This window comes from Parasteatoda tepidariorum, chromosome 2 (genome assembly GCF_043381705.1).
Source record: "Parasteatoda tepidariorum isolate YZ-2023 chromosome 2, CAS_Ptep_4.0, whole genome shotgun sequence".
Classification (NCBI taxonomy): Eukaryota; Metazoa; Arthropoda; class Arachnida; order Araneae; family Theridiidae; genus Parasteatoda; species Parasteatoda tepidariorum.
In genome coordinates, this window is record NC_092205.1 from 75175256 (window position 1) to 75189246 (window position 13991).

Below are 13991 nucleotides of genomic sequence, written 5' to 3' on the forward strand. Positions count from 1 at the left end.
ATTATTTATTATTGAGATAAGATTTTGTTTATTCAGAGTTCCCACCCTTTGAACAAAGCAAAAATTAAGCACTTTTAAGGACTTTTTTTGAAAAATTAAAGACCTTAAAAATAGTATAAGTATTTATCATCAAGTAAATATATAACAAAAGTGACAGTGGTTATTATTTTTGAAAACCTGGGTCGGGTTTTTTTAAAACATTTTCAGATTGTTAAGGATTAACGACTTCTATGAATATACATCTGTATTTTTAATCATTTCATTGAAATTAAATTGTAAAATTAGGAGTAGATATTAAAATTTGCTTTTTTTTTCACATATTAAAAAGAGAGAAAATAAATAAATTTGAAATAAAGAAAGTAATATATTTCGCAAATAAAGTTTTTATATTTCGCTACTAGACATGCATCACAAATTCAGCTGTGGGCCAATTTTGGTAAATATTCAGTTATGCCAAAAAATATATATATATATACAAATTATATTAACAAAATGTTTCATTTAAAAGGGTATACATTAAAAAAATTAACACTAAGAAGTTGAATTAGAGTTATACATGAGAGAAGCCTCAAGCCTTTATTTCAAGTAAAAACGGGTCATACTAATATCTAATCACCTGATATCCTTCCACTTTTTTACAATTAGGCTTAACTTAATATATATATCTTTTTAAATTCATTGCCATAAACATTTTTATGAAAGTTTTTATAAAATAAAAATATAATTATGTTTGAGAAGATTTATAATTATCAAACCAATACGTTTTTCATTAGTTCTCGGGGGAAACATATAAATGAAAGGGTCTAAAATGATTTTCTAAAGGTATCAACACATTCCTATGACCAGAAAATTGGTAAGGTTACTTAATTAACAAATATTGATAAATTATTTGTTTTATTATCATTTATAGATATTTACTTGTAATATTTCTTTATCATCCACTATCATTCTTAATATTATTCTCTTAGAATCATTTGATATTTTATTTTTATCGTGAAGTAATAATTTTGGAAAAAATTTATTCAAAACTTTATGAAAAACATATTGAAAACAGTATGTAAGCATTTTTGAATTATTACTCAACAGCAAATGTGTCATATTTACTTTTATGAGCTTTACAATTATTTCCAACCAAAACTGAAATTAGGAATTAACGTTACATATTATTAACTGATATTAGGAATACTAAACAATCTGACGAAAAATATATACTAATTTTAAAGCAACCAAAAATTAAATAGAAATTAAAAATAAAAAAAACAGCATATTAAGTTACAATGTTAACTGAGAAAAATGATTATTAAAATCTAAGTCTGAATTTTATTCTAATCGACATTAATATCAAAAAGTTTGGGATCTTTTATTTGAATAGATTTAAATTTCTATGTAACAATCTGCCTATCCTTAAGAAATAAAAACATTAACGTAACAATCTACAACTTTAAAAAAAAATTTACATTGCAGCACAAGTTATAAATAGTTACCAAATATTTAACTATCTTGTTAGGAGCAAATCATGCATTCTTATTTAGTACTCAGGAATGAAAATGTAAAATATTTGTGAAAAAACTTGAGGTTTTCACCAAAACCCCAATAAATCTCAGGTTTTTGATGTAAAATCTAGATGGGATGGGATTTTTCAAACCCTGTTTATTACAGATCTGTTTAATTTTTAGTACAATCATGAGTTTGAAATTTTTTTACTGCTTTTAATTAATTTACAGTTACTTATTACACACTGAAATATTATGCAAATTTATTTAATTCTTTCAAGAATTTTGGAAGTAGTTTTCGTTATGGATACTAGTTCAAAATTTTTTCTGATACTTCGATTCTTAGGGTTTTAAATTTGTTCCTATGAGCAAATAAATTACTAGTAGAACTGAATTTTTTGAATTGAGTCAATTTTGAAGGTCAGTGTGGGTTTTCCACTTCAGTACCTTAGAACCCCCCCCCCCCAAAAAAAAAGCACTATCTCTTCCATGTGCAGTATTCCCCTTGTCCACACTCTATTCTTTTCTTTCAGTATGTCACTCTTCTCATAGAGTATCATTCTAGGCAAAAGCCAGTATATATTAATGAAAGAATCAATGCATTAACAATAGGACATGCTTTCTTCTCCTTGCCTGTAGACCTCTCACACACATCCCTTCTTGTCTCTCTAAAATGCTTTACTCTCGGTGCATGCTTAAATTTCTAGAAATTGATGGAGCAAGCCGTTTGTGCCCAGGGAAAAAAGAAACAGTAACAAGAAGTAAAGAGAAAAAAAACAAAAACGTTATTTGGATGACAGTATGTTTAACTTGCATAAAATGGTCACAAAAGAGTACCCTCAACACTCAACTTTCATGTGGAGTCTGAATTTTTATTTCAATAGTCTTTACATTTTAATTTATTAATATTCAGTAAGAGTTACTTAAGAAATTGTACACCTAGGTTAAAAATGGATGTTTCCTTTCATAGCAGCATGATTAATCGGAAGTAGCTCTATCTCTAATAATGAAATATTTTATTATTTACTTATTAATGTTAAACTCATATCAGTTGTGCCCAATAATTAATGAATTAGTCTTCATTGACATTTTATATTTTATAACATAAAATGTCTCCTCCGTTGACTATTACATCTCCTCCGTGGACAAGGCAGAATTTAAAATATTTTAAATCTTCTAAAAAATAAAATAGAAAACTTGACCATTATTATAAGGACATATAACAAAAATAAATAAAGGCATTTATGTAATTTTTATCACTTTTTTAATTACTTTAATTTAAGAAATTTTTTTAGTATATTTATACCTTTTCAGTGAGAATGACCCAGTTACTGTCAAACTGCTACACGTGCTGTTCTATGTAATATGTCTTAATGTCTGGCAAGTAAACTCAAGTCACGAAGCGATCGGAATAGATCGACGAAAATTATTTTGAGGATTGACAAACGATAGCGAGAAGGGTGCGGTAGACCTCGCGTACAATGTAAAAGAATATGTTTTAAACAAACAATCAAATTTACTTACTGATGGTACATAATAGAGAACGCTTTCTTCGGCAGAATCAAAAGGCATTGAATCAGAGGTCAGAGATTTGTCAACTACTGCCATATTATACACATATATGATTTGCTGGAAGAAAAAAAATTCGTTTCAATTTCAACTATAGTGCGGCTTTGAGGAGAACTCCTCCAGACTACATGTCTGGGGCTGTTTGCTTCTATGGTAATAAGCAAGAGCACATTTTTAATGGGGGTGCAAAGGAGGAATGAAGGTGTCGATTGGTTTATTCACGCTGACCTATGCCAAGATCAAGACAAAACTATTTTTCCCTCACCCCTATTTGAAGTAACTTTTTCTCGTAACCATGGCACCCGCCACGACGCGAGACTGATGTCTGGAGGAGTTCTCCTGAAAGCCACACTATACTGTGATTATTTTCGATAATATTATTTTCCAAAATTATGCTAACGAAAATACAGTAAAAGGTAGAAATCATGGTTTAAAATACGAAAGCAGTCTGGCACTCCAATGCTATAGCATCGGTGTAATAATGGAAAGCATCAGTACTCCATTGAAAGAGATTTTAATTAACTAATCAATGTCAGATGCTGGGAGATAAACTTAAACTTTAAATATTCAGCTACCTTGTAATATAACATCATCTGCCTATCAATTATAAAATGTCAAACGAAAAATTCTTGGTGAAGTGTGCGTCGTCTCATCTTCATACTTAAAATTAGGCAATTTTTCCTTGGAAATGGTTTCATAAGTAGAGAACTTTTCTCTCTGTTCACTCACAAAAGCAGCCAAAGATTCAATCAATTTTAGACCATCATCGAAAGAAAAACATTTCTTCTGTATGCTTATTGAAGTCTGATTTATTTTTGATAACATATCATCACAGAATTCTGTCAACACAATATTTTCCAACTTCTTCAATTTCTTTAGAAAACCACGAGCATTAAGACCAGTTTCTATAAGTTCTGTTTTGTTCTTTTCTGAAATTTGAAGAATGGCCATAATTTCTCCGTAACTTTTTTGAAGTGCCGTTACTGCGTCTAAATGGGTGGACCACCTAGTATTCGATGAATGCTTTACGACTAGTCCAAATTCTAAGTATTCTGTTAAGGTAATCCACCGATGGGTAGAACTCGAGAAAAAAAAAAAAAACTCGAGTTTCGGTAAAAATTGGATGTAATCCTCTAAGACGCATCTCCTGGCTTGTGTACAAATTAAGTTTAAGGTTAACAAAAAAAAAAGAAGTAAAAATGCGCCGTGTTATGGTTAAAAAAATAAAAAATTCGTCGGTACATTTATCTTTTAACCTTGCTTGTAAACCTGAGCACTTGCCTGCCATATTTGGTGAGTTATCTTACGCTTGTCCTCGAGAATCCCTTATATTTATGCCGTGGTCATTAGGAAAAGATACAATACAGACAAGTACTCAAATTTATGCCTTTCAATTGGAAAAAAAAATCCAAAAAACTCTTCACGGGAATTCCGTTGTTCACGTATCAGCCAGCAAATGTCAGTTAATCTACGTGGGAAATGTCTGCTGTTGAATATCTTGCTTTCTTCAGTTCTGCAATTATTTTGGCTTATACTTTCTTTATATCCCACAATTGATTCAGCTTCGATTAATTACAAATCGAAGTTGATAAATAGGACGTATGTCCATTGCCCTTATTCCCATAATTTTTTATAAGTCTAGCAAAGAAAAGGCTCAAGTTTACTCAATAGTTCCAAAGTTCCCAAATAATTTCCATTATGCTCCTCGGAATACAAGATTTCGTGATGCGAAAAACTTTATTACTTCTAAAATTCTCCTGAATACTTTTCAATAATTGATTTTGCTGTTCATCCGATTAGTTGAAACTATCCATTAAGCATTCCTTTTCTTGACAATTAAATCATTAAGCGTGGTTGTGTTTGTGCCCAAACACATTTCCATGTTCTAAAATGCACACATTGAATACAATCGCTTAAGCAACTTTCAGAACTAATAGTTGAGAAAAGGTAGCGTCAAAAACATTACGAAACTTTAAGAGTGGCAAGCTTTTGAGTCTTGAAACATACTAGGGTGCAAAAGTATTAGTGTCATAAAATTTTCAGAAAGATCACAAATTTTGTGATTGATAATTTTTATTTTTTTATAACCGTCGTTGAACAGCGGACCCAATTTTGGGTTTACTACTACTAATGTTCAACTCCGTAGCCTTGTAGTCTTAAACCAATCCGGAAGACAATGAAATTCCTGGATAAGTACTTCCAGAGGTATGATTTGTTATGGAAACATGGAGGACTTTGTGACTCGACAGATTTAAAGTGCATCAGTCACCATTTAATACACGGAGAGTCTTCGGCCGGCGGGGATCGAACTCACGACTTCTTGGACATGGCCCAGTCCCCTACCAACCAGGCTATCACGGCCCTGTGATTGATAATTATTATTCTTTTATATAATTATAACAAATGTATTAAAATTTATACTAGGAACACTTTTAAGTTTTTGCTTGACATAATATCTTTTGCCAGACTTAAAAAGAAAGAAATAAAATTTAAAAATAGACACCAATTTAAGAAAAAAAATCTAATTAAAATTACTACTCTCAAAAGGAAAACATATTTTAGTAGTTAAACTTTTAGATAAATCGATCATATTTTATGCCATTTGAGCTCATCATTTTAACAATTATCAATAAACATGCGTGATACTCACAATCAGAACTTTTTTGGTGAAATCGAAATAAAACTGATATAGGTGATAAGTTTTGATTCTCACACCCACCTGAGCTCACGACCAAACTAAGTGTTAATGCTGTTTTAGTGCTGAATATAGAACACGAACTAAGCAACATAAAACTTGAAGGAGTATGGTGACAAAATTCAAAGAATAACGAACATAAAACATTGTTCCATTGTTGTTGACTGGCTCCCTTTTCCCAAAGTGTATATTGCTTGCAGTTCTTTCTGTTCTTATTAGTATATTTTCTGTTCTTGTTCTACAAGAACGTATTATTTCATCATGTGCAACAAGTCATGATCGATGAGACGTAAAGCTGAGTCTTTTTTTCTATAGCTTCTAATCCCTGAAGAAAGACTTAGAAAAGACTTTTATTTCTGTAATAAACAGAAAAAAATATTTGCTAATAATTAGCCTTCTTTAGCTTCTAATCCTAAAGAAAGACTTAGAAAAAAGACTTTTACTTCTGTAATAAACATAAAGAAATATTAGCTGATAATTAGCTTTCTTTAGCTTCTAATCCCTAAAGAAAGACTTAGAAAAAAGACTTTTACTTCTGTAATAAACAGAAAAAAATATTTGCTAATAATTAGCCTTTTTTTTCTTTCTTTTTTCTACAGTATGGTCTGGGAATTTCAGAAAATATTTTGAATGTCTGTTCTAAATATTCCCTTTAAAAAGAAAGCATCTGGGCACTGACATTTTTTTTGAAAATTTCTTACGTTCAAGTTTCTAACCCCTGAAGCGCGAGTTCAAATCCCTTGTGGTCTGCAGTTTTCTATTTAAATAAAAAAGCCTTTTTAGGTATTTTTTTCTTCTTTTTATTACAGAATTATTTATTTATTTATTCTTTTACATTTTAATAAAACTTTTTAAATTATCGGGCTCAGTATTTCCCTTTAAAAAGAGAGCATTGCTACACTGTGAACAATTTCTGAAAATTTCTTGTGGTTTTTGGTATACTTAAAGGCCTATATTTTTGCTTTTATATTTACTTCATAAAGAGGCATAATATGGTTTCTTAAGGGGAGAACAAGCATATAATAGTAATATCTAAATTTACATAATGGCCTACATCATCTGTTAATATTCACTTATAACTTTGAAATTTGGTCAAGAAAGAAATTTTATCTCACTAAACTAGCTGACTAAGCTGCTAAGTTATAGATGAATAAGGGGTTGCACAATAAGGCATAATATGTTTCATTGTGCAAATGCATGCGTCACTATGCAAAACCACGCAGATAACTTAGAAGCTTGATTCTCGTCGGACAGACAGATGATCATGGAATCTCTTGCGGTATGGTATGTAGCGCCAAATTGCTAATCCCAAGAGCTCGAGTTTGAATCAAGAGCGGACTAGAGTATAATGCGTAAATAAAAAAGCTAATTTTCAGCTAATTTTTTTTCAATAATATTCGTCGTTGAACAGTCGACCCAATTTTGGGTTTACAACTACTGATGTTCAACTCCGTAGTCTTGTAATTTTAAACCAATTCAGAAGACAAGGAAACTTCTGGACCAGTACCCCAGAGGTATTGATTTGTTATTTGTTGTCCAAACACATAGTTTAAAAAAAAAAAAGCTCCCATTTCATTTTTTATCACTAAATCTTATCTAAATAATTTTTCATCACTTTTATCAATAAATATTTCATTACTTATTCCTTTGGAGTTATTTACGATCAATATGACAAAACGAATAATAAAAATGAGGAACTGAATGTTTTGCATTAATTAAAAGTAAACTCGTTAAAAATTGTTTTAAAAGCTAAAAAACAGGAAAATTAAATTTTTAATTTTCCCTCAACACTTGATTCAAGAGCCATGATGGCTCAGGGAACAGAGCGCTCGCATTCTAATAAGGTGAACTAGGTTCGAATTCTAGCAAAGGCTGGTCGTTACAAATTCCGCACCCGGCTCGCACCAACCACAGTGCAGACGAAAAAAATCCTCCATGGTTTAAACGAGTATATACACACACAAATCGAAGCAGATCATAATGGGAATCTCGCAGAGGACTGTTCTCAGTAGAACACCGAAGTCAAGCATCACTTTCTGCTGTCAGTAAGCAGGTGGGTGACCGCACTTTTATCAGCCTACGTAGGGACCGAGGGTAAGCGGTATCGGTCCTAGTTAAACTGTTCTAACCGTAAAGTGCTCGACTTCGAGCGCAGGTCTTCAGACTACGTCAGCAGAGGAGCCATGAACTCTGCAGAGAATCAAAATTCTGATGGCATGTCTTTGAACCGTCGCCAATAGCTCATTGTGCAGCTCTAGTGCGACGTAAATGAAATACTTACCAATCATAATAGGAAAGCGCCACTAACGGTATACGATGATATTTCCAGTCATATGCTCATAGGCAGTTTTTAATCCTTGTGCCGTGATTTTAATTATTATTAATTTTTTATTTATTTTTTTTTGAGCCTTGGTGGCCCAGGGGATATAGCGCTCGCCTCTCAATGCGGCACCGAGTTCGAATCCCATTGATGGCTGATCAATGCCACCTAGTTCAAGTAATGTCACTCTCTTCCCTATCGACATTTGTGCTGCTTTTTATTGGCTGTCGCCATTTTGTTGACTAGTTTGAATGGTGAAGCATCATTACACTCGATTTGTTATTTCCGCTTTTCTTTTTGCTTTATTTGTTTCATACTTTAAAATTAAAAATACAGGTTGTTGGTCATTTGGGTGTTCTAATAAGTCAAAATGAAGCTTTAAAATTATATAGCAATAAAGAATGATGGAAAGAATGACTGCATAGAATTGGCTGAGATAAATGGACTCAAAACTATAAAATTTTATACTAAGAAAATACGAAAAAAAAATTATCCCGTAATATTTTAAGTTACTCGTTATTTTGTTTGTCTTCGTGAAATTTTGCCTTTCTTGTTTTTAAGAAATGTCTCTAGAAATATCTTTATTGAAAATTTGAATTGCTTTTTTATTTAATGAAAGAATAATGTGTTCATTTCAATAAACTAACAATTATGGCAAGTATTTTAATCTTTAAAGATATGTTATAAACATTACCTACTCATTAATAAAATATAAAACTGTTTAAGAATCAAATTGAATACCATTACCATTAGATTTAATTTTATAACCTTTATCAATTAATTTAGATACTAAAATTAAATTGTTTCGTAAATCAGGTACATATATTACATTATATATTATTAGATTTTTACTGCAATTATCAACTGTTGTAGTAGCTTTTACAATACCAAAACCTTTAGAAATTAAATTTGATTTCTTACCTGCTAATTGTATTATTCCATTAACGTGATTAATGTTTTCAAAAAAGTTCAAATCTTTCACCAAGTAGCATCAGAATCCAGAATGAAAACAGTTAAGAATTTATTTGCTATTGTTCTTGTTCTGCGGGAAGTGCGAAACTTTTACTAGAATGTTTATCGTGATTTTCAAATGCACAATGAGCGTTATTGTTTTTGGTTTTGTTCCGATTTATAGTTCGGAATTGTTCTTTTTTCTTGAAATGTTGGGTTTTAATTTCCCTCGTTCTTGTTTCGGAAATAGCAGTCTTTGACTATAAAAAATAATCCGTATTTATGTTTTACTCCGAATTCTTCTGTTCTTCTAGGAATATCATTTTTTAATTTTGATAAGCTGTTTTCTTCTTCTCGCAGTATTTCTAAAATTTCATCCATTTGTTTTTCACGTTGGGTTTTCAGGATTTCTCTTATTTTTGAAAACTTTCCTCGTAAACCTCTAACTGTATAAAAAAACTAGTTCTCTTTCTGAAATTTCCAGTCCCAGTGACGAACATTTCGTTTGAAGTCCACGTGATCTTGCTATATAGTCTGAAACATTTTCATTTCAAGATTTTTCACTTCGTTACTTGCATCGATTTTTCGATCTTCTGTTTTATCAGTAAATGTGATTTGAATTTTTTTCCATAGAATTTTAGCATTAGTTTCGCTTGCGAGCTGAAGACTTAGGTCATCAGAAAGCGATAGTTGAATGTAAGCTACGACGTCATCATTGTTTAATGTCCATTGTTCCCGCAATTTTGGATCAACATTTCGTCAGTTAGCACATTTGCAATTTTCTTAAGTGCCAGCAAAGCCTTGACTTTAATACTCTAAAGATAGAAGTTGTCACTGTTCAGCAGTGGGATACACGGCAGATCTCGATTCATTTTGGAATCTAAACGATGTCAATCACGGCGAAACTAAGTGAAACTTTTTATTGCATCATAATTTTCAAAACCACAGCCGTTCTGCCAACTGCAGTCCGTGGATCGAAATTCAGACAGAAAATAAAAGTTTATTAATAAAAACGAAACAAACGCATACAAATTTAAAAAGAACGCCATCTGGGGATGACAACAAAATCTAAGCAAATTTTTATTATAAAAGACCAAGTAACAATTGGTATTGATTAAGAAGAAAAGGATTTGAACTACTGGGAAAAAAAACTTTCTCTCTGTACGTCGCACTAGAGCTGCACAATGGGCTATTGGCAACGGTCTGGGAAACATCCCTGAGGACCAATACCGCACACTCTCGGGCCCTACGCAGACTGATCCAAGTGGTCACCCACCACCCGCACACTGACTGCAGTCAGTGATGCTTGACACTGTGTGATAAGTCCATAATGATTTAAATACCATCCAAATCATACCACCCTTTTCGAACCTAATAAAAATAAAATCCCAACAGCAATAAATTTCAAAGAGTTAAGAAACAAAATTTATAGCAGATAATGAGTGACGAAATGAGAAAGATTTTACTTATAGATAAGGTATTATTTTCACTGAATAGAATAAAACACATAATTTCTGAGAGAAAAGAGAATTAAAAGAAAAAATATTAAATATTTTAATTATCTTCAAGAATATGAAAATAATTATCAATAAACAGTGGCGTTTAAGTATAGAATCTCCATATATCTAGTTTTTTACATTGAGAGTTGAGCTCAAAAGAGAGATTCAGTCACCGAAATGGCAGCGTGTCACTACTTTATTTATGTATCGAGGGCCTTTGTAGATACATTTTCCGAACCAACCACAGTGCTGATCCGTCCATGCTGTAAAATATCCGCTAAGGATATTTTATGTCATGAACGGATCATGGGTTCGAGTCTCCTTGCCGTCAGGCTAATCGTGGGAGTTTTTCCTCTCCATGTAACGCAAATGCGAGTTAGTTAGTTCCATCAGAAAGTCCTCCCTGATTCCCCTAATACTTGACCCAGGAGTTCCCTCGTCTTCTGGAATGGGTTCAAAATTACAAGGATACAGAGTTGAACATCAGTAGCCTTAAACTCAAAATTTGGTTGGCTGTTCAATGACGGTTATAAAATAAAATGACAGTTCAGGGTTTTTAACCAAAGCCATCACCACAGGTATGTTGCATGAATTATATTTTAAAATTGCTGCTTTGGATAGTATGGGAAAAACAAGGAATTTTTTCTCAAATATTAAGAATGAACCCTGTGCATTTTTTGAATTCCTTTTTACTACATACAATATATTGTCAGTAGATTTTTAATTTTAAACTTTTAATTTTTGCTTAATCAAAGGAACATTTCTTTGTATTGGCTTCGTAACAAATTCTAACCTATAGAAACGATTCAACAGTTTGTTAAAATTTAGAAATTTGTAAATAGATTCAAAGCACAACTATCCACATAACTTTTTATTTACACTTTATGATAAAACAAAATAATTCACAATAATATACACAGCACAAAATATTGTAATGAAAAACATTTAAATACATCTATGTATAAAATATACAAATAGGTTATAAAAACCCTGTAAGTGGCACAGCAAAAGATGAGTCTAGGACTAAGTCTGCAACTGTGTCATTTAAAAAGAAAGCTAATAATAGAGCAATAAAATTGTATTATAAATTTATATTTCCGACTCAAATGTATTTTTCAAAATTTATATTGAATTTCTAAGAACACACAGGTAAAAAAAGTTTACTTAAGTATGTATGCAAGCAATTTTTTATACATGGTGTAATGTTAAAGCCGCATAATTATAGTTAGCAAGTCATGAATGAAATTAATAATATTAAAATAACTAGTTTGTAGAAGTATTAGGAAGAGCGAAACGATCTTTAAGATCAATATTGGCACTTTCAAGCAAAGAAAATGAAGTATTAAGTGGATGAAGATTCTAAATGATATTTTAATGAATTTAAGTAAATAAGCTTTAAAGTTTATGCGTTTTTCTCTCACGGTACATTGATTTATCCCTAAATAAACAGAATTTTTATTTATTTTTTACACATCTGTTTCCATATGCATATTAACAAAATGTAAAAAGATACTTTCTCACAAAAAAATTCAGTGTATACAGAGTAAGATTATGGGTATTCTGCGTACACTGAATTGTTTATATCTTGCCTGTAAGCCTCCTATAGACAAAATTTAAAATTCATAACATTCATTTTAAATGTTTTTGCATCCACAATCTTATGCTATCTTTAAAATACCATACAAATGAGAAACTTTTTAAGGTTGAGTTAGACTGTTTTGTGAAAAGTGTGAGACTTCTTAAGATTCTCTTTCTGCCAAATGCACTTGAAACCTTCTTCCACTCCAAAAATAAAGAACATCTAACTAAAGAACCCTTCTTGCATATTGTCAGCAGCACTGTCAGTGACTATGATAACAGGGTTAAACTATTTCAAATATGGGTGTGGGGTAAACATTTAGCACAAGCTTTGATTCAAATATGCGAAAAAAGAAACATAGCTTAGAAATGCATTTTTTTTTTTCATTTTGTTTCCATAGCAGCAGACAGTCCTTGATTATGCAGTGGTAGCTTTCTTTGGTTAGTAGTACCTTCATCCACTGAGGAAAACTAAATGTATGTTATATAATTGAGTTAAGGTAAAATAAGATCTCTCCCCAAGGAATCTCAATTTTTTCTTTTTAGAAATGTCGTTTAGAACCTTCTTCCACTAAGATCTACAATGTTAATTGGCCACTTTGATGTTAAAATTCTTTTTTGTAGCAATAAATAAATTATTAAAATTATAAAATACTTAAAAATTTTTCACATTCCAGCAACCACAAGTCAGAATATTTTTTAATGAAATATGTATTTCAACATTATATTTTCCTAGTAATGATTTAGTCGAAACCTGTAACATGTTTGTATTCAACCAAGAGCTTATTATTTATTTAATATTTCAGTAATTTTTATGAAATTAGAAATTATGTATGTAAAATGTCAATGAAAATATAAAAAGGTGTATATTATATATATATATACACCGAAGGGCCATTGCATTATGACCACCCTCCATCTACAGCAATGGGCTCGCCCAGGTTTTCATGGTTTCTCGCCCAGGAACAATGTTTTCATGGGGCACATTAGGACCCATAATCCTCATAGAACAATCCCTGACGTCTGTAAGCTACTTGAACATAGTTGCAGACCAGGCTCAACCATTCATGGCAACAGTTTTTCCTGCGGGGGATGGTGTTTACCAACAGGATAATGCACCATGCCATAAGGGTCAAATCGTCATACATTGGTTCGAGGAACATTCCAGTGACTTTCAAGTCATGTCTTGGTCCCCAAATTCACTTGACCTTAATCCAACAGAGCATTTGTGGTCCTACTTGGAAAACCAAATTCGTGCTGCTACACTACCCTCTCGCAATGTGAGGGAATTGCAGGACCAGTTGGTGAGCGCTTGGTACCAGATACCTCAGACTACCTATCAGCACCTTGTGGAATCAATGCCACGGCGGGTGCTAGCAGTTTTGAGGGCTAAAGGTGGTCCTACACGTTATTAGCAGGGTAGTCAAAATGTAATGGCTCTTCGGTGTATACATATATATATATATATATAGATATGCATCTATATTCTAATAACAATATATTGAATAAATTATAAAAAAGGAAATTTGCTTTTACAGATAATTACAAAATTACAAGTGTTTTTCATTAAGCATGAAAAAATTTGAAATACAATAACTAAATGCAAGAATAAAGAAATATGTTTCTTTGCTGAACATTTATACAGTTGATAACAGTTCTTTTTTAATAATCATAATTTAGTTTATTTTACTAAACTTTGACTAAGGCAAAAGCCAAAAACTGCCAAACTAGAAGCCGCTGCTGACCTGTGCTGCTAAAATTAAAACCTAATTAATTCTTTTTTTTTAAAAATAAAAGAATGAAAAAGATTTTAATACTGTTATTGATAAAACAATGAAAAATTTTCATTCTTCACATTAAATGATTCCAAATTAATTTATAGTATT

The 13991-nt window shown here is 31.5% G+C and overlaps 1 protein-coding gene across 2 annotated transcripts in view; it reads right to left on the minus strand.

Moving 5' to 3' along the window:
* LOC107453680 (paramyosin-like) overlaps window positions 1-9112 on the minus strand; it is a 28898-nt gene extending 19786 nt beyond the window's left edge. Inside the window, exons 1-2 of one of the 2 annotated variants that reach the window (XM_071177764.1) lie at window positions 8999-9112; window positions 3018-3122 (exon numbers count right to left, since the gene is read on the minus strand). In XM_071177764.1, the coding sequence (XP_071033865.1) occupies window positions 3018-3101 (84 nt within the window). In that variant the 5' untranslated portion in view covers window positions 3102-3122; window positions 8999-9112. Of the gene's footprint in view, window positions 1-3017; window positions 3225-8998 lie in introns of those variants that run through there. The other variant, XM_071177763.1, reaches the window with a different exon arrangement.
* Window positions 9113-13991: the final 4879 nt, after the last annotated feature.